Source organism: Brachyistius frenatus, unplaced genomic scaffold, assembly GCF_029030835.1.
Source record: "Brachyistius frenatus isolate BFR_SWC_R1_liver_20210118 unplaced genomic scaffold, ASM2903083v1 Contig_2, whole genome shotgun sequence".
NCBI classification, from domain to species: domain Eukaryota; kingdom Metazoa; phylum Chordata; class Actinopteri; family Embiotocidae; genus Brachyistius; species Brachyistius frenatus.
The window spans coordinates 450,153-470,000 of record NW_027210601.1 but is presented as its reverse complement, the minus strand read 5'-3'; the positions used below and the strand labels follow the sequence as shown (position 1 = coordinate 470,000).

Sequence of the window (19,848 nt, the reverse complement as noted above, 5' to 3'; positions counted from 1 at the left end):
TGTCTTGCGAAATGCTCCAAGACAAGAAAAAAAAAAAACCACAAAAAAACCACACACAAAAAAAAAAAAAATCCTCTGGCACTACAGAGAGAGGGTGTGTTGAATGGCAAAGCGTGGAAAAGATTTGAGAGTATACTCAGAAGTCAGGAAATATAGTTATGCCAAAGTTAAAACAATACACTGCTGGTGGTACTGAAGGAGGCTGCTTGATGCCTTTTAGCTGACAGCTACAGGACTGCGGGGGTCCTCCTGAACTCCTTGCACCCGCACGCTCCAGTTAGCAACTGAAGAGCGAGAGCACGGACAATCAGGACCCTCCCCATCCCTTCCTGAAAACACGATTCACGACATGCCCTCATCTAGCCTAGGCCCCAGATCACCTCCCTCCCCCCCCCTCCCCCTCCTACTCCATCATTCAAACGAGCCATTCACACCCCCCTCCCCTCTCCTACTCCATCATTCAAACGAGCCATTCGCGCCCCCCACCCAACCCATTATGTTTACGATACAATCAAATAAGCAGCCATTTGTTGCATGTCTGCTTCTCTTTGTCACGACTTGGGACTAAAGATCCTCCGATGATTCATTCCATTCTGTCCTACTGGCCTCGTTACTGATGGCAACAAAAGGCTCCGCAAGTGTTGTACTCCACGCTGGAAGCTGCCGATTGTGTATTCGTCTCCGCATTAATGCGTCTCGAGCGCGCTCGGCGCCGTCACACGTGCGCTGCAACTCCCTTCGCACCTCGTGGCGCATTCAATCGCGCTTTGCATTGATCTGCATGCAAACCATCAAACGGGTCTGGCCTTTCGGAGTTCACGCTGTATTCAGGGTTTGTGCAAATTGTATGTAACATTTACTGCTATACCATAAATACGACACAATTATTCGGACAATTGTTTTTTTGTGTGGTTTTTTTCAGTTCATTACTTTGTTTACAAAATGTCAGAAAATACTGAAATTTCTTTGACCTCGTGGCCTAAATCGCAAAATATTCAAGTCCTCAAATAAAAGAAACAAAAAAGGCAGAACATCTGTCATTTTTGCTTAAAATATTTTTTTTTATTAATGTATATTCCAGCGCTTTACAGTAGTAGGGAGAGAAAATCCACTGTCATAAGACTTATTTTCCGGCCAACACCAGGCCAGAGAAAAATGTCCTTTTATATCCGAAACTATGACACTGTACTTTTTTTTTTTCTTTTCTCGGTTTTCTGCTCACTGTGTGCATGTACAGGTGTTGCAGAAAGCATTTGAGCCACTACACGGCACACAGTGAGTTCGAGGGTTTCCTCTTCTACCAAAAGCAGAGCTGTACCTATATATAGCCTCCTCAGCTGCCACATTACTACACTTAGAAATGTGCGTCTCTCAATGTGAAATGCCTGAAGCCATCCTTCCTCCACAACTCGCCCGGTGCTTAGGAAAGTGAACACCGCCGAATCTACGACACCGAAACGCTGATGTTTAAATTTATCGGTGGACCATCTGGAAAACGTCAGAAAAATGTGCACAAAAAGCACAAGTTGATATCTGCAGATTGACTGTATCGCCTGACCGACCGTCCAAAAACCAGAATATATTCCGTTTACTGTCACATAAGACCAAGAAAAGCAACCAATTCTGACAACCAAGAAAGAAAACAATTACTGAAATGATTGCCTAAATTATAACTCAATCATTTTTAATCCGATAAAGCGGTTATTTCAGCTCTACATGTGTTTCCAACTTGGACTAGTGAGCTGATGTTATGTCTGTAAACAAAATGGCAACAAGTGAAGAAGCAGAATTAAATAGATGTAACTGAAAGAACAACCGGTGAGAAGATACTAAATGTAAGAGGATTACTTTTACTTGTAATTAATCTACTTCGTTTGGTTAGTTAAACACCAGAAATAGTCAATCACACGTCCACAGTGACTTCTTCAAATGTTTGGTTTCTTGGACCAACAGTCTTAAACCCGAAGATTGTAGTAATAGATGGTAAAGACAAGCAGAAAATAATGATATCCGAGTTATGGGAACTTGAGAATATTTACCCCCCCTCCACTAAATTCACTCAGAAAGTTAAAAGTTTATTATCAAAATAATATTTTCCTGTCAAGCGACAGTTCAAGTAACTTTTGCATCTCAAATCAAATGGCATTAAGAACAATGCATCTATTTGTATAACGTATGGTCGTAATGCAGCTACGATGAGAAAAACAACAACAACAACAACATGGCCTACATTCATGCAAACGAGGATATCTTAGCGGCCCCAACTTGGGACAGAACCCGTCAGGGGTAAAAGTTGTGCAGCGACAACCACAGACAAACAAAAACAACAACAACTTTGAGTGAGAGAAGCATCACATGACCCTGCAGGCCACCCAACATTACAGAGGAAATCTTATTCAGGAATTAAAGCGACAAATTTGCAGAACAACATTCATGTCAATCTACAAGACCTCTTTTATAATGTGACTTCTTTCCTGTATGTTTTTCTCTTCCTCTTCCATCCTTAAGAAACCTCGTCATGCGTTATTACAACAAAACACGGAGCTGACGATCTAAACCGGTCTGTGAATCATCTTCCTCTGCAAGAACAACATCAATAAAACATTTAGAGAGAGCTAGATATCACACATAGGGACACAACAGAGTCGACAAAGTCTCACATTGAGGCCTCGATTTAACAACTCCGTCGAGCGAGCTTCCTGCACAGTTTTGTGCGTCTGCTCCGAGTGAGACGGAGCTGCATCTACATTGAGGAAGTGAAATTAGCGTCTTCTGGCAGCGAAAACGACACGCGCAACCGGAGCCAAGCGAGTCCTTTCGCTCCTTACGTGCATCTTTTAGCTTGGATCCAAATGGGCATTGAACACAACACGGTGCAAAGATATTTTTTTCTCTCTCTCTCTCTCTCTCTCTCCTCGCCAATCTGATGTTTGAAATCGGCACTTTCGGAGCGCGGCGCGCTACTGCTCGTGTGCTACGGAGCCCACTGATGCTATGCATGTCCCCGGTAACCGCAGCGATCAAGCGGGAGAGACAGCTGGGCTTGAAATACGCACGGGGATGACGGCTCTGGCCCGGTGATGAGTCAAGAGACGAAGAGCAGTGGGCAGGGAGCGCCCACGCCTACAAATCACCTGGATTAAGGAGGCAAAGTGGCCAAAGCGGACGAAAACCGAGAAACGTTTACCGGCCATTCAGTAAGATGGAAATATCTTCTGGTCGGAGGAGGGAAGTTTAAAGTTCTCGGCTGTTCGGGCGCCGTTGGTTTTGACTTGAACTGATGAGGCAACATAATTGGTGTTATCCACATACATTTCAAATAAAGTCCGTGTTTACAGCTGCTGCTGCTGCTGGATTGCATGTTTTGATTGGCAGTGCAGCAGAAATACACAGTGTTTATGTAATAACTCGCACTGAAATTAATCTCCAACATTCCCACTTTTTTTTTTTTTTTTTTTTTACCAGAAACTGGAGTTTTCATATATTTCCCGCCCGTCTCCGCCTGTTAATTTAGTGGAATGATTCCTCCAATTTTGGGATAATTGTGACTTTCTCGCCCAATTTGGAACGTGTTCGAACGGAGTAAACTCGTCGTTGCCGCCGTTCGCACCACCTGGAGAGCAAACTCGCGACTCATCGCACCTCGCAAATTTGGAGACGATTACACCGGCGTTGTTGGGACACACGTTACACGATTATACACAAGCCGTAGAAGAAGAAACGTCCGACAACAACCAGAGGTGGTGGCTCTTTTGTTGAACCATTACTGAACAGGATATCCAGCTGTGGCACAAACTTCCAACCCGTCCAAGTGTTATTACACATCACAATCCAACTAATAATACGCGTCTTTTCTGCACGCTGCTATTGTACTGGAGGTCAAAACAACGGCAACGATAGTAAGATTTACTTTCCCCAATCTTAAACTGCCTTGCGTCTGTATTTTTTTTAATCTCTACAATAAAACAGCATTTCAGCGCGGCCTGATGTGAGTTTAACAGCTCTGAAATTGAAATTTCCCAAAAGATAGTTCTCTTGGTATTCATCCCTATCAATGACTGATCTGATTGGACGTCTGCGTCTACACTGCACTGAGGAAAAGTAAACAAAACATGAAATACAACCACTATCTCAAAACAGCAGCTGGCCAGTCACATTTCAGTACAACAAAAGTACAATGAAGTCCACCAGGACACACAAACACCCACCCGTGGATGTTGGTGCCATATTGTTGTCTCCAAAAGATCCCCTTCAGGAGCTTCACACCTGCCTGGTGCATCTGTTTAACATTTGAATGAATGGTGCTGCAAAGCAAATTTGCCACTAAAACAAAACATCTCGGGTTTTTATTTGTATTTTTTTTTTTTTTTTTCTCCAGCCACCACCTTTCGTTTAGAGCTGGTGGGCGAAGCGTGTGGTCATACAGCCAGTCAACAAAAATAAACCCTCTCGGAGCTGTCGCACAAACGGTCATTTCTTCTGCAAGATGCATTCAAGTGCCTCATTTATCTACGGACGCGTTTCACAAACAAAAAGAACAGTTTGTCTATGTGGGGGGTGGAGGAGGAGGAGGAGAGGTTGGGGTGCGGGAGGGTGGACATTAAACTGGACACGTTTTGCAAGGACGTGACAATAGAAACGCAACCGCTGGGTGTACAGGTGTGTGACTATCTTTCCTCTGCGCGCCTTATCGTTAAGATCGCTGCAGATTTGCGTGCCTTTGTTATCATATAGGAGACGAGTATTATGGAGCTGGCCCGCAGATCTGATCGATAAAAAAAAAAAAAGCGCCATCCATCCCTTGCTGTGCTCTCCACGGGCGCATGGGGTTTGCTGTCCAAGGAGAGGCGCGTAAACCAATGACAGCCTCGCGTTAAAAAAAAAAACAGTAAATTGCGAGCCACAAAATCCGCACGTCTGCTCATTTAACGCCAGTAACATGTGTTTTTATTGGCATTCATTTTGTTTTTTTTTCCACCCCTCGCTGTCATCTTGGACGGGGGCAGCCCGAAGAGACCTGATGGCGATGGTGCAAATTTAAAAAAAAAAAAAAAGGTTAATCAGAAAAGGGGGATTTGATCTATCTCGACGGTATATCCGTGGTCTCCCGGTGCAACAAAAAAAAAAAAAAAAAAAAAAAAAAAAGGTCGTGGTTACGGGGCCGAAGACAAACACACCGAGAACAAACATCAACGTAAACACACCACGACGCGGAAGGAAGGAGGAAGGAAGGTCCCAGTTAAATCCCCACTCACACAATGCCAACCCCGACACGACGAGCCGTGCGTGCTTCTGATAAATAAAACCCGCGCAGACGTTGTCGGAAAACCGATAATACACGAGAACCGTCCTCGTGGTTAACGGGGAAACGTGGCTCTCGCTCGTTGTAAATACGGTAACGCACACATTTACGCAAACGCACGGGCTGGGCCTCGGGTTTGTTTTCCCGTCACAGCGTCGAGGCCTCGCCGCAGCCGCGGCCCCCAGTGAAGCGACGCATTTGCGCACGCCGGCCCCACACACGGCTCGCTCTCTCCGCTCCTCGCTCCTTCTCCGTTTTCTTTTATATTTCTTACCGGGTCCGAGCGCTTCCATGGCCGAGGCCTCTCTCTCCGTCTCTGTCCCGGCCTGGCGGCTCCGTACCGACGCTGAAATTGGGGGCGGTATCGCGAAGCTTAAAGTGGCTAATTTAAGAAAACGGAATATAGATAGATGCGTGGATGACTGCTGACTGGACTGACTGACCTGAGCTCCCGCTACTGGTCCTGGTTATGAGGATTTGCAGCTGCGCATGCGCGAGCTACAAGCCGTGGGGGTCGCTGTGCGCATGCGTAATTTGCTGTGCCGCAAATCGAGAAACCAGCTGCAGGACAGACAGATCGATAGATATCTAGATATCTAGATATATATCTGGATAGATACTTTATTAATCCCACAAGGGGATTTTTTTTTTCGCTACAGCAGCATTATAGGTACAGGAAAGCAATAAAACAACAGTAAAAGGTATTAAATATAAAAATGCACAGTATATACAATAAATAGAATCAAATAAAATAGAATAATTAAATTGAATTAAGACTAACTAAACAATAGTGCAAAGTTTTTTTTTATATTTAAACAAACAAGAAAATCAGACAACGGTGTTATTGTTGTGTGTGGAGTGTAACTAAGTATTGTACTTAGTAAACATTTGAGGTATTTGTAGGCTATTTTACTTGAATACTTCCATTTTATGCAACTTTACACTTCTACTCTATCTCACGAGCAAATATTGTGCATTTTACTCCAATACATTTAAGCTAAAAAAAAAGAAGAAAAAAAAAAGGATTTTCAAACCCAATTGGATTTGCTGGAAAAGGCATTGTTTTCCTGAGTTTGTTGACTTTATAGAAGTAAGTGCTTCATAAATTATACAAACATATGAAGACAGGGGAGACATTTTACTGTTAAAACAACTGCTTTACAAGTGAAATAGTAATTATTCACTTTTCTTTCTTTCTTTCTTTCTTTCTTTCCTTCTTTCTTTCTTTCTTTCCTTCTTTCTTTCTTTCTTTCTTTCTTCTTTCTTTCTTTCTTTCTTTCTTTCTTTCTTTCTTTCTTTCTTTCTTTCCTTCTTTCTTTCTTTCTTTCTTTCTTTCTTTCTTTTTTCTTTCTTTCTTTCTTTTTCTTTCTTTCTTTCTTTCTTTCTTTCTTTCTTTCTTTCTTTCTTTCTTTTTCTTTCTTTCTTTCTTTCTTTCTTTCTTTCTTTCTTTCTTTCTTTCTTTCTTTCTTTCTTTCTTTCTTTCTTTCTTCCTTTCTTTCTTTCTTTCTTTCTTTCTTTCTTTCTTTCTTTCTTTCTTTCTTTCTTTCTTTCTTTCTTTTTTCTTTCTTTCTCTCTTTCTTTCTTTCTTTCCTTCTTTCTTTCTTTCTTTCTTTCTTTCTTTCTTTTCTTCTTTCTTTTTTTCTTTCTTTCTTTCTTTCTTTCTTTCTTTCTTTCTTTCTTTCTTTCTTTCTTTCTTTCTTTCTTTCTTTCTTTCTTTCTTTCTTTCTTTCTTTCTTTCTTTCTTTCTTTCTTTCTTTCTTTCTTTCTTTCTTTCTTTCTTTCTTTCTTTCTTTCTTTCTTTCTTTCTTTCTTTCTTTCTTTCTTATCTCCGCCCTCCCGAGGATTCGCGGTGTTTAAATGTATCCTTTAACCAGAGTGTGTCGTCACACTGGGCGGGGGGGGGCGGGTACCAGCGTCCCCGATGGACCAATGGGAAAGCGAGAACGGGACGATCGACAGCTCGGCGACGGAAAAACTGCGGGCCAGCTGTCGCGGCGCGCGAAAGCTCAAAACTGCTGCTCGGTGTGTGTGTGGAACAGGCGGGAGGAAGAGGAGCCCGCCCGACTAAACGCTGACCTAAATGTGCATGAAAGTACTGAAATAAGCCGTGCTTTTCAGCGTCTTGTCGTGGCTCCGACGAAGCGTCCGTCTCTGCTGGTTTATTTCTCCGTGAAGTCGACAAAAGATGAGCCTCGTCCTTTCTCAACAACAGGTGAGGAAATGCTGAGTTCTCCAGTAGCTTAAGTTTCGTCTTTCTAAGGGCACGTTTTCAGGTGAAACCCTTTTTTTCTTCTTTTTTTTTTTAGGGGGGGGGGGGGGGTAAGTTAGACGAAAGGCCAAATTTTTTTTATTTTTTTTAATCAAGTGTTTCAAATTATATAAATGTGCTAATATTAGCCACTTAGCCTGCTAGGTTAGTTTAGCCAGCTGGGGTGTTTGGCCTGGTCACGTCGATTTACGCTGTCTGGCACCGTTCAGATCTTTATATCGAAATAGACTTGCGATCTGGGAGAGTACTCACGGAAAGAAGTCCCCTTTGGGCACCGTGTCTTTAAATCATAAACGTTTAATCAACTACAAAAGGTTGAAAGGAAGCTACGTCGCCAGCTAACTTGCGCGTTCATTGTTTGGTTTATTACAAGGCGCCACTATTGTAATTAATGATCCATTTAACCACCTAAAGTCACACTAATCAAACCTCCATGCTTCAAGTTACCTTTGCGAGGAAATGACTTCTTTTTTTTCTCCCCTGAGTGCTTTTAGGGCAAACACAGACGTACGCTTTATATTTAGTATTTTAGAAATAGTTACGCAGCAATTTTTTCTATTTTTTTTTACAGCTATAAACGGGTGTCTCCTGCTATTTATACCATAAAATTAATGTATAATACCATCGGATGACGTTAATGTAAGTTACAGAACACGGAGCACAAGTAAGTAACCTGAAAACTAAAATTTGGCAGTTTGTGTCCACGTGAAAGCTGCAATACAAAAAGCATAAGGAGCCAAGACATTGGCAACAACAACAACAACAACAACAACAAAAATGCAAGAGTGTTATGTACCATTCATTATACTCAGGTTGAGGCGGTGACACGTGGGTCGAGGATGCCACCAGAGAGTGATTCGGACAGCGGGATGAGCTCTCCAGCAGAGGAGATGGTGACAGAGACGGCTGGCAAAAGAGACGACCTTCCAGGTAAAGACGCTGGACAAAAGATGACAGGATGTGTGCTGTGTAAATGTGGGATCAAGTATGCAAATGTGTGCAACACAAGAGTAAAACAAAGCAGTCAAACTCTCGTTCGGATGGCGTCCCGTGATCTGCTTCTGCACGTGTGCATTTTCACCTTCTCTTCACTTGCATACTGTTTTGCTGTGTAACCCAAAAGTCCTGATTTGATCTGGCTGTTGCTGAATAGTTTTTTTTTTTTTTTGCGTTCAGATTCTGATGACGACGAAGACGACATCACGGCTCACAGAAAATCTCACCGTAACGCCATCAGAGACAGCGATGAAGAGGAGGAGGAGGAGGCCGCCGCGGAGAGCAGCGTAGGCGCGGCGGAGGCACTGGTTTTATCCGCCTCCAGCGGAGAGGAGATGGAGACCGGAGCGGTCGAGGAGGAGAGGAAGGAGAAAGGAGTGCAGAAGAGCAAGAGAATAAGCCGCGCGCCGACGGACAGCGAGGACGGCGAGGCCGAGCCGGAGAGGAGCGGAGAAATGGAGGAGCGGCCGGCGGAGCCGAAGAAGGAAGTGAAATCGACGAAAGAACGGAAGAAGAGAGAGAAGAGCCAGAGACATCGTGAAAAAAAGGAAAAGCAAAGCAAAGCGGTGGAAAAACTGAAGAGGAAAGAGAAGTTCTCTGAAAGCAACGAAGTGAGTCGAACTCTTTTTACACGGCGTTCGATGCGTCATCGTTGTTTTCACACACATCCATTCAAAAATAACGAGTTCACATTATGTGAAATCACTAAATTAAGGAACTAACATCTGCTGCACAAACCAAATCAAATTAGGGAGACTTGTACATAACGTCAACTGCGAAACGGCAGAAAAACAATCAAGTGACTTGACATGCGGGTTATACTACTTAAAAACAACTTTACATGTACTTTTGTATATAATATATATAGATGTATACTGTACTGTATATACTGTGCATTTTATATTATTTACTGCTATTTTATTGCTTTTCTATGATTCTATTATTATCTTATTACTTCTGTATGCTGCTGTAGCGGAAAAAAAAAATGTCCCCTCGGGGATTAATAAAGTAACTACCTACCTACCCTACACCGGTTTCCTCAGGAGTCGCCGCTCCCTCGGGCTCTGAATGACAGTGGATTTCCGCTGGGTGACACAGACCTGTTCGACACGGGTCTGAATGATGAGGAAGAGGAGGAAGAAGAGTCTCTGGATGCCATCCGAGCTGCAGTCAAGCAAAAGATGAAAAAACACAAGGTACCAAAAAAAAAAAGATGACGTGTCGAGAAATCTCCACACGTCTCCCACCAGTATAAAATATGACTTTACATACAGTTGGTGTCATTCATGTTCGGTCTTTCTTTCATTAGAATAAAAACATGTACTGGAATTCAAGTCCTTGCTTTTTTTGATTTGATAAATGTATGGTTGAATGTTGTAGTGAAAAGACTGAGACACTTTGCAGACGTCTTTTGGTGTGATCAGTGTTAAATTTTGCTGCAGGATCATCTCCTGGATGACGAGGAAGATGAGGAGTCACCTCAGAAACCCCAGCGTGTGGTATGCAGAGACAAAATGCTCAAAAATGGATCAGTACCAAATACTTTTAATGGCTAAAAGCTCTTTCTGATGGTCAATATGTGATGTTTTCAGGAGAGAAAAGCTGCACGAGCCAGCAAAGACGCGATAAAGCATCTCCACAGCGAGTCTCAGAGGCTGGTCAGAGGTCAGTTTACACGACTTTTATTGTTTTATCCATTTATCTTCCATTTAATATGTTTGCTGCTCTTTTCTCTGTTCGGTGCAGATTATTTGGTTTTGCACAAGAAGTTTTACATTTGGACACAGATTTGAAAAGCAGATTTTAAGCGTTGTCGCATGTTTCGCGCTCTCGTGGGACGGCACCTTTCTGACATGTCCTTCTGCCTGTGTAGAGTCAACACTGGGGCTGCCCTACCACATCCCTGAGCCCAAGACCCTCGACCAGTTCTTTAAGAAGAGAGGCAGGCCAGGGGGTCCTGCCATGGCGCTGTTGAAGTAAATACAAACATTTGACACGTATTTCGGATCAGAAATGACCCAGTTTGGAAGATTTTAGCATAAATGCGAATTGCTTATTTTCACGCGTGCAGTTCTGTAGAATTTTACTCTTATGTTTTAATAATAGTCTGCGCAAATCTTCCTCTTTTCAGGTCGACAAAGTATTCAGAAATGATGTCGGCTCCTCCTCCAGCTGTTATCCTGACCAGCGAGCCCCAACAGCCGTCCACAGAGCAGGATTGTCCCCCCTGTCTGGATCTCTCATCCACTCAGATCCAGCCGATGCTTCAACCTGCAGCGACTTCGTCTCCGCAGCAGGAGAGCTTCAGCCAGGCCAAAGAACCTCCCGTGACCTCAGATCCAGAGCAGGAATCTGGCCCGATGCTGTACCTCTCCGAGAGTCTGCAGGAGTCGGTCACATCAGACGCTGTAGAGAAACCTGCCTCTGACTCTGGAGAGGAACCCGCTGCTGCGCCTCCAGAACAAAACCAGGCCGCATCGCCGTCTGTCTCTGAAGCCCGGCGGACAGCGCCTCCATCTGGGGCTTCGGTAGACCCTCGGTCAGGGAGCGCTGATTCGGCGGCGGCAGAGGCTTCAGGGCAGCAGCCCACCAAGCCGAAGAAGGACAAACTGGCCAGACTGAAGGAGCTGGGACTGGACCCCCCACCTGTCGCCAAACTGTGTCCCGATGACGGAGCTTTTATTCAGCTCGAGCCTCCTCAGCTCAACTCCGGTGAGTCGCGATTCCTTTCCCATTCCAACATTGGATGCACAAAAAGAAAAGAGATCCGGGTGTTTTCAGGTTTGGCAGGTTTGGATCCGTGAAAACAAACTCCAGTGTGGTTCAACTGAAGTATGACTGCAGCTCGGACCAAAGATATCTAAACAGACCAAACAAAAGAGCTACTATCAATAATACTAACATTATTATTTCAGTAAAGGGAAACTAAAACAAGTCTTCTTGCAGCAGATTTTTGTTGGCGTATGCAACGGAGGAATTCCTGTTGCCCTCCAGTTAGGTTGTGGCCATATCCGTAGGCCTTTTGTTTTCAATGTTAAAAATGTCCGAGTGAACACTAAGGTAATCCAAATTAAAATGCAGCAATGTATAATTTTCTGCTTTATTCTGGACCTAAAGAACCAAACTACAACCAAACCATGTCATAAGTCCGATATTACCGAGTCATTTTATTTACTTCTCCTTCAATCAGGCGTGGAGGCCCTGAAGGAGCGCTACCTTCGTCACGTTCATGCACCCACACGGCCCCAGGGAGAGCGCACCATGCAGCTCAACATCATCCGCAAAGACAGCACTCCGTCTGGCCAGGAGGAGCTTCGCACGGAGTCCGTCACCGTCACCGTCAAAGAGGGAGCGGAGGAGCCGGCGACCGGCAAACCAGGTGAGGAAAAAAAAAAAAAAATTCTCGGACATCACGTAGCGTTTTGAAGAGATGGGAGACCTGACGGTTGACTTAAATTTAAAAAAAAAAAAATCAATAACAACAACCTGTGCAGGCACAGGGGACTCGGGTCTTGACTTTAAATTATAAGCCAGTTGCTTCCAGACACGGCTTGACCTCTCGTGCCCCTCGTTGTGCAGGAGAGAAGCTGCTGACTCTGCAGCAGCGCCTGCAGCTCGCCATGGCCCAACGGAGGAAAGAGGAGAGGGCGCGCAAGGTCGAGCTGAATCGCCTCGACAACGAAGACTGCGGGGAGGACGAAGAGGAGGAGGAAGACATGACGGACGAGTCAGAGGAAGAGGAGGTAAAGGGGCGAATTTGTTACTCGTTGCTTCGGGAAGAAACGAATGACTTTTTTTTTTTTTTTTTTTTTTTTTTACTTCTGTTTTTTTTTTTTTTTTTTTTTTTTTTTTTTTTTTTTTTTTTTTTTTTTTTTTTTTTTTTTTTTTCCCCCCCCCCCCCCCCCCCCCCCCCCCCCCCCCCCCCCCCCCCCCCCCCCCCCCCCCCCCCTTTTTTTTTTTTTTTGTCCCTTTTAACTGACGTCAAGGCTGCTCTTCTGTCTCCCAGGGTGTAGACGACTTACTGGGAGGTGGCGGTAGCGAAGGAGAGAAGGAGCGAGAAGAGGAGGAGGAGGAGGAGGAAGAAGGCAGTGTGGTCCAGAGTATCAGGAGCACTTCTCCTTCTCCTTCGGCTCGGATCGGACCCTCACTGACTCCCGACCTCATTAACACAGATGGCACTCTCATGCTGTTCCCCGGCAGCTCCTGCTCTCGCACTGGGTGGGTTTGACGTTTCTTTATCCGTCTTTATGTTTTTGTAGATGACTCTCGAGTGGGCATCTTTGAATTTTTTTTATAATAATAATAAATATTAAAAAAAAGAAGAAGTGTGTACTGAAATGTTTACTGTTTTTGTTTACTGCGTTCCTCTTTAGCGATGGTGTCAGAAGGTCCGGAGGTTCTGGAAATGACAGCAGCAATAAGATGGGTGAGTAAAGGCGAGATGAAAGACCTCCATTGAGTTTGTCCACCTTCTTTTACACTCGAGAGAAATCACTGGTTTATCACTTTACGTAACACATCGATAACAAAGGTTTTGTCCACGTACTCGTCCCTCTGGTCTCCAGAAGAGGACGACTCTCTGTCCCTGGTGAAGGACAACAGCCACAACAGCAGCTTCGAGCTGGCGGGATCCATGATCACCTCGTACCAACCCGTCAATAACCAGCGCTCCACAGGGAAAGGCGTCTCCAGCTCCTCCATTTTCCGCTCGCCTTCGCCCTGCTTCTTCAGGCCCAGCTTCCTCGGCTCCGCCTCCAAGGTGAGATTGAGTTTTTTTTGTTGTTGTTGTTGTTGTTGTTTAATTGTCGGAGCATCAAAAGGATTTCATGTTAGGGTTTTTGAATTCCCTCGAACGTGCCCACGGTTAAATGTATGTGTTTCAGTTCAGTCAAATTAGAAAATGTACTTATGATAGAGAGGGGCACGATTTTCTGTGTCAGAAATGTATTTATTAAATAGAACCATAATAAGAGATCACATTTTTACACAAAACTTCATCATATAAATGTGTAACAATGCAGTTATAACTTTTATTTACAAGTAAACAAGAGGTTGTACGGGTGTGGCAGGAAGTTAAAAGACTTCTACTTAAAACTGAAAAGGCGAGATTAAGATGATTACAACAAATAAATACAGAGAAAGGTAACAGCAAAACAAATCAAAAGAAAAAGAGATTTATTTTATAGTATTTATATATAAAACGTAATTTTCTTCACAGTGAAGTGTTCTAATTCATTTTCTTCCCCCACCAGAGTTCAGGCAAACTCTCCGAGCCGTCCCTCTGCCTCCCTGTTGAGGACTCCCAAGACCTGTACGCACCTCCCTCCCCCGGTGCGGATTCGGGGCCCCTGGGTTCGGTTCGTTCCGGTCCTGGCGGGGACTCGCAGGGTCGTTTCTCCCTGGAAGACGACACCCATTCGCAGCTACTCGACGCAGACGGCTTCCTGAACGTGGGGCCTCGGCCGGGGGCCCCTCGCTCCCACAAGAGACAGTTGATCCTGGACAGCCTGGATGAAAACGCAATGGACGCCAACATGGGGGAGTTGTTGGGGTTGTGCTCGGGGGTTTTCGGGGCATCGCAGAGCGGCTCCGGTCGCGGCGGCGGCGGCGGCGGCCTCGAGGGAACGCAGGACGACGAGCTGCTGGGGTTGTGCTCGGGAGCGTTTCCAGCAACGCAGCGTGGAGAGGAGCAGACGGAGAAGGTTAAAGACGACGCGTCTGACAATACCATGGATCAGCTGATGGGGCTGTGCTCCGGCAAATTCCCCTGTGCAGGTTAGACCGTGTGCCCTTTTCTCCAGATGAACACATTATTTACAATCATTTCAAATAGTCTGATTTATTAAAGTCATTCACAGGAACTGGAATTCATTGTCGGGATGACTGACCATTATAAATTCATATCTTCTGTTTATTTTCGGTACTTTTCAATATACGATTTAGTTGATTCCATTTACACAACATTTATATTCGTCTCCTTTGCTGCCAACTTTAGGTTCTGCTCATACGGCTTCACCGGCACAAGACAGGTACAGTATAAAGACCTCGTATATCATCATCATCGTCATTACCATCGTCATGAAATAAACGAGAAGGTTTTTGTTCGTTGTTTTCTTGACACGTAACACTTCTCCATCTGTGAAACCTTTTGTGATGACTCCCTTATGATAGAAATAATTAAAGGAATATGAATTGTACTATTTTTTCGCTGTGTTAAGATTTTCATGGTGATTTCTCCCTATAAAGTAAAAAGAAGCCGGAGGAGGAAGAACGGGAGGATGAGGAAGATGACCGCGAGTTTAGCTTTCTGTCAGATGTGGAAAGTGAGCAGGTAAAAAAGAAGGGAAAAAAAAAGTCTGAAAGCAGAAACGTCAAATGTGTGGAGGAATATCTTTTATAATGCAAATAAGAAAATCTGACAGCTGAATTTTGGGTATGTAGGAGGACAACAATAATGATGATGGAGAGGAAAATAGCGAGGTGGGGGATGAAGCAGATATCGGTGAAGAGGAGGATAATGATGTGGAAGAGGAGGAGATGGAGGGAGTGTTCGCTCCTCTTCGGGTCAAGAAGAAGAAGAAGAAGAAGAAGAAAATGTGAGTGACGAATCAAATGTAACTTTATTAAAGCAGCACATTATTCGTGCTCGTTTCTTTTCTTCTTCTGTAAACATAAAAAGTTTGATGTTTGTTGTGTCGAAATATGATTTACTGTTATTTTCATTGATAATTCACAATTTCAATCGTTTCTTGCATCCTTTTTTTTTTTCCCCTCAGGCGTTTGACCGACTACTTGGACTCTGAGGCCGAGCTGTCGGGCAGCGACGCGGGCAGCGACGATGAGGACGGCGACAGAGGGAGCGAGTACGAGGAAGAGGAGCTCCTGGAAGAGCTTCCCTCTGACGAAGAGCTGCAGGACCAAGTCAACAAGATCCACATGTGAGTAACGCGTTTATTAAATACCACGTCTGACATCTTTGGGCCACGGTGCATTCATGCAGGCAAAAGAGGGGAAACCGGAGACGAACCTGTTCTGGTTTGTTCTCTAAAGATGCTCTGAAAGGAAGAAAAACTTGAGATGGGTCGCTTGGATCTGTGAAATGTTTTAGAACCTGAGAGTTCGACGTTTTAAAATGCATCCATTGATCTTAAAGGAAGCAGATTATGGATGATGACAAGCGTCGCCTGAGGCTGTACCAGGAGCGCTACCTGGCTGACGGCGACCTTCACTCTGATGGACCCGGACGAGCTCGCCGCTTCCGTTGGAAAAACATCGGTGAGTCTACATGACGAGGGAATAAAGGAATACCCTTAAATACCAAGTTTTTGGTCATGAAGTTTGAATAAACAAAAAGATAATAAAGACCTGACCAAAAATAAGTCTTTAAGCATATTTCTGCTGAGATTCACAGCTATTTGTTTAAAGTGTTACATGTGTTTAATTACATATTATTATGTATAACTTTATTCATCCCTACAAAGGGCAATTATATTCTGCAGTTAGTCATCCACCAGTGGATAATAAAAACACAGCAAATCACAAAACTGAAGACAATCGAAGGCTAAAGTCTTAAAGTGTGTGGAATTGGAGATGAATATGGAACTAAATGACGAATATCTCGTGTCTTTAACTGTTGTCATCCAGAGTTGTATTTTTAACCTCTCGTGCAGATGATGGTTTCAACATGGACATGACGGGCGCAGAGGGGGAGGAAGACGGGGAGGAAGATGAAGATGTGGACCAGACTGAGGTCCGGAGGAGGAAGGAGAGACTGGAGAGAGAACAGTGGCTCAGAGAGCAGGTAGGATGCACAGTTTGTTCTACACGCACACGCACGCACGCACGCACACACACACACACACACACACACACACACACACACACACACACACACACACACACACACACACACACACACACACACACACACAGAGGTTTTGCCCCACAAACTGTGTGCAGCTTGTGAATTATTTTCTCTTCACTCTTTTGTCCGTTTTTCTTCTCGGCAGTCTGAACAGAAAGCCAAGAAAGGGGAAGATTTGGAGGCTGACGATGAGAAGATCGGAGGCGAGGACAGTCACTTCATGAAGCTGGCCAAGAAACTGACGGCCAAGACTCTGCAGAGAAAAGGTCAGTTTGATACGAGGCCTCACAAGAATCCCTCAAACATCATAAAGACTCCTTCCAGAGCAAATTAAGTTTATAACTAGGGGGTGATTAAGTACTTAAATCTGCTGAAATCCCGCATCCCCATGCTTTAGTTCTGAATGTTGTCCTGCCTGAATCTGCACGGGGGAGGCTGCTTCAGACGCGTGTCCCGGCGAGCTAAACTAAAGCAGACGGAGATCCTCTGATTACTAAATGCAAGTTACGCAACAGTCCTCATTTCCTGACAGACATGAAAATCTCCCGGATAAAGAAGAGATGAGAAATGAATAATACTACTGCTACGTGTTTGTTTTTGCTCTCTGCTTCACATTTAAACGACAAAGTGGGCTGAACAAAGGGACACCAATGAGATTTTAAGGGCGTTTGAGCTATTTGTTCTGTCGCACATCTTTTTAAAATGAAGGGTTTTTTTTTTTTTTTACTTCTCAGCCTTCATACAAATGAGATTATTGATGATAATTATTTAAAAAAAAAATAGAAATACAAAGTGTTTTCTGTGGGTGAATTAAGATGAAAACATTTTAGGACCGCCAATGTAAAGTAAGTTCTTTTTTTTTTTGATGGTGAGATTTGTTCAAACTGAAGTTTAATATCAGTAGATAGTTGAGAAATGATGTTTAATTTGAAGAGTGTTTTCGCGGTGGAGGATTCTCATGCCTTATTCACCAACCTCCCCGTTCAAACCAGAGCCCCCCGCGGCACCGCAGCCAGAGAACAAGACAACATCGGCTCTCAATCCCTTCCAGAGACCCTCGCAGCCTTCACAGGTGAGTCGAACACAGACGCAGAACTCACTTCACATTTTAAACACGATTTCATTTGTTTGTTTGTTTTTGTTTTTTCCAGCTTTTTGTGTTGTTTTCATCACATCTAGTGCAACAACGTGTGACGGGTTCCTCGCTAAATAACCTGTCTTATCTTTGATTCCGGTTTACAACCAAATCTGTTTTGTGTTTTTTTTTTTAAGATCGTAAGCTCATAAAAACGGGAAGTATCTGACTTTCTAAAAATAGCACGACTTCGTCAATTGTCATTTAAAGCCTCAAGCTCCTCTTCTGGCTCCAGACAATATCTCACTGTTCTGTCAAATTAGAAAACCTCTTACGAGGGTCAGTAAAGCTATTCATTGACTGCATTATGGAATATTGATGCCATTCACAAGTTGAACTGCAGGAAACTGATGCCGGTGGATGAGAAAATAACATTTTCTGACCTGTTCTTAGTTCAAATCTAAACAAAAGCCTCTCTGGAAAATGTTCAGGGTGTTTCAGGATGAGAGTTGGTTAAATATTTAAGGCCAACAACCACTCGCACCCAAGTTCATTATCCATTCTCTGCTATCCGCGCGAGGCCGACCTAAGATTTATGTTTTATTGATTTATTGATATTTTTTTTTTCAGGTGAAGAGAGGTTCTCTTCTGAGCCAGCCTCACGCTGTCCTCCAGAAACTGGCTTCGATCTCGGAGGGGAATCCTTTGGCCCCCAGAAACACCCGAGGGTTTCTGTTTCAGACGCTCTCTCCCGAGAAGGACGACAAAACGTCAAACGCTCCTCAGAGACAGGTGGGTGAAGGAAATTAAAAGGAATTATTATTATTATTATTATTATTATTAGACGCTTTTCTGTCCATCTTTATGAGGGGGTAAAAACTTCAGCGAGCCCTGTGGTGTACACAGTTATAAACTTCATGAAGTAGTTCAAGTTACGATCAACATCAACACACAACAGTTACATACTTTTTTTTTTTTTTTTACACACGGACCTGAAACTTTTGGGGGTCAATGGGAGCCAAATCTGCTGAGTCGGAGTGGTCAGAAGCGATGATTGTGTTGGTGCAGATAGAACGAAGGAGGCGAGTCCCCGATTTTCAGATTGCCAGATAATTTATATTTGAAAAAAATAAACACTGGACAAATAGTCCAATCTTCATATGGAGCATCTGATTGTACTGCTAACGTTTTGGGTCGGGTACAGCGCGACACTTTCGTCCTGATAAACAGGGCTTCACTTTGTCTGTTGTCTCTTTGGCTGCTCTAAAATCAACACAAAACCAAAATACTTTCCAAAGAGTCTGCTCGGGGTACGGCAGCCATGTGAATGTTGTTGGTTCTGCTGCAGTCTCAGTGTGTGACACTAGGTGGAGCCAGAGTCCACACTGCTCCTATCAGAGCCCATTCACCACCGACCGGAGGAAACTGTGTGCAGCCTTCACGATTGGAGTCACATGGTTATTTAGCTTTTTGAGAAACATGCGACACACTTCTAACCATTTATTCTTTTGACCACATTAAGCCGTCGGTGATTATTTCTCATTCAGCCCCCGGTGTAGTGAAAACACTTCACCTCTGGATGCGTGTTTGATCCCTCAGGTGGTGAAGAGGAGGGGACAGGTGGAAGCAGTGAACCCGGCAGCGAAGAGGGTCTGCAGGGAGAACAAAGCTGCGGGACAGACAAAAGACTCCTCGAGGAGCATCTTCCACTACCTGGACCACTGAGGACGCGACTGAATGACGATCATCGGCATCCGGCGGCGGTTGGGAGGCGGCGTTTACCTTCCACTTCCGCTATTTCACCTGCCAGTAAGACTTGAAAAACAAAACAAAAAAAAACAAAGCCGGAGGCAAAACGATGCGTTTCCAGGCTTGTGAGGCGTCTGGGGGCTGATTTTATAAAACGCAAACAGGCGGTCAGGTGGGTTTGCATGTTTACATTGCCTTAAAACGGCGAACTAAAGCACACCACTGAAGCTCCTATCGGTGTCTCGCACACTCTCCGTTCACTAGTTCGGCCCGTGTGTCAGAGTTTTAAATCCGTGATGTCGTCAGAGGCAATCATCTGTCACATTCACTTGATGTGGGCCGCTTGATTGAGGTCAAAAATGTTTTATCATGTAAATAGGATTGATTTGGGGTTTGTTTGTTTTTTTTAATAGTGGAGGATTTTTTTTTTTTTTGTATGATTAATAAAATGTATTTGTTTTACATTGTAAATAAAAGCGTATTTTAAGACTTTACTCTTGATTGCTTTCGTCTGCTCTCCACCTGCAGCAGGTGAGATGCACACCGTTGTGGAGAAATTGATGTTTAAATAGATATTTTAAAGTATTTTTACA

General features: G+C 44.0%; 2 protein-coding genes across 6 annotated transcripts in view; one reads left to right on the top strand and one right to left on the bottom strand.

Moving 5' to 3' along the window:
• Window positions 1-8,405, bottom strand: part of ago4 (argonaute RISC component 4) — a 23,481-nt gene extending 15,076 nt beyond the window's left edge. For 4 of the 5 annotated variants that reach the window (XM_069692025.1, XM_069692043.1, XM_069692034.1 and 1 more), the window contains exon 1: window positions 5,577-5,751. In XM_069692025.1, the coding sequence (XP_069548126.1) occupies window positions 5,577-5,595 (19 nt within the window). In that variant the 5' untranslated portion in view covers window positions 5,596-5,751. Of the gene's footprint in view, window positions 1-5,576; window positions 5,752-8,367 lie in introns of those variants that run through there. The other variant, XM_069692069.1, reaches the window with a different exon arrangement.
• On the top strand, window positions 7,239-19,848 carry LOC138617226 (claspin). The gene is made up of 24 exons (XM_069692012.1): window positions 7,239-7,514; window positions 8,384-8,501; window positions 8,748-9,178; window positions 9,611-9,763; window positions 10,010-10,066; window positions 10,160-10,232; window positions 10,441-10,543; window positions 10,699-11,279; window positions 11,758-11,946; window positions 12,147-12,310; window positions 12,574-12,785; window positions 12,941-12,993; window positions 13,133-13,326; window positions 13,820-14,342; window positions 14,563-14,596; window positions 14,814-14,898; window positions 15,009-15,163; window positions 15,344-15,505; window positions 15,721-15,842; window positions 16,238-16,368; window positions 16,577-16,697; window positions 17,424-17,503; window positions 18,137-18,298; window positions 19,106-19,848. The coding sequence occupies exons 1-24, from the start codon at window positions 7,488-7,490 to the stop codon at window positions 19,229-19,231; spliced, it is 4,056 nt and encodes a 1,351-aa protein (XP_069548113.1). The 5' UTR covers window positions 7,239-7,487; the 3' UTR covers window positions 19,232-19,848.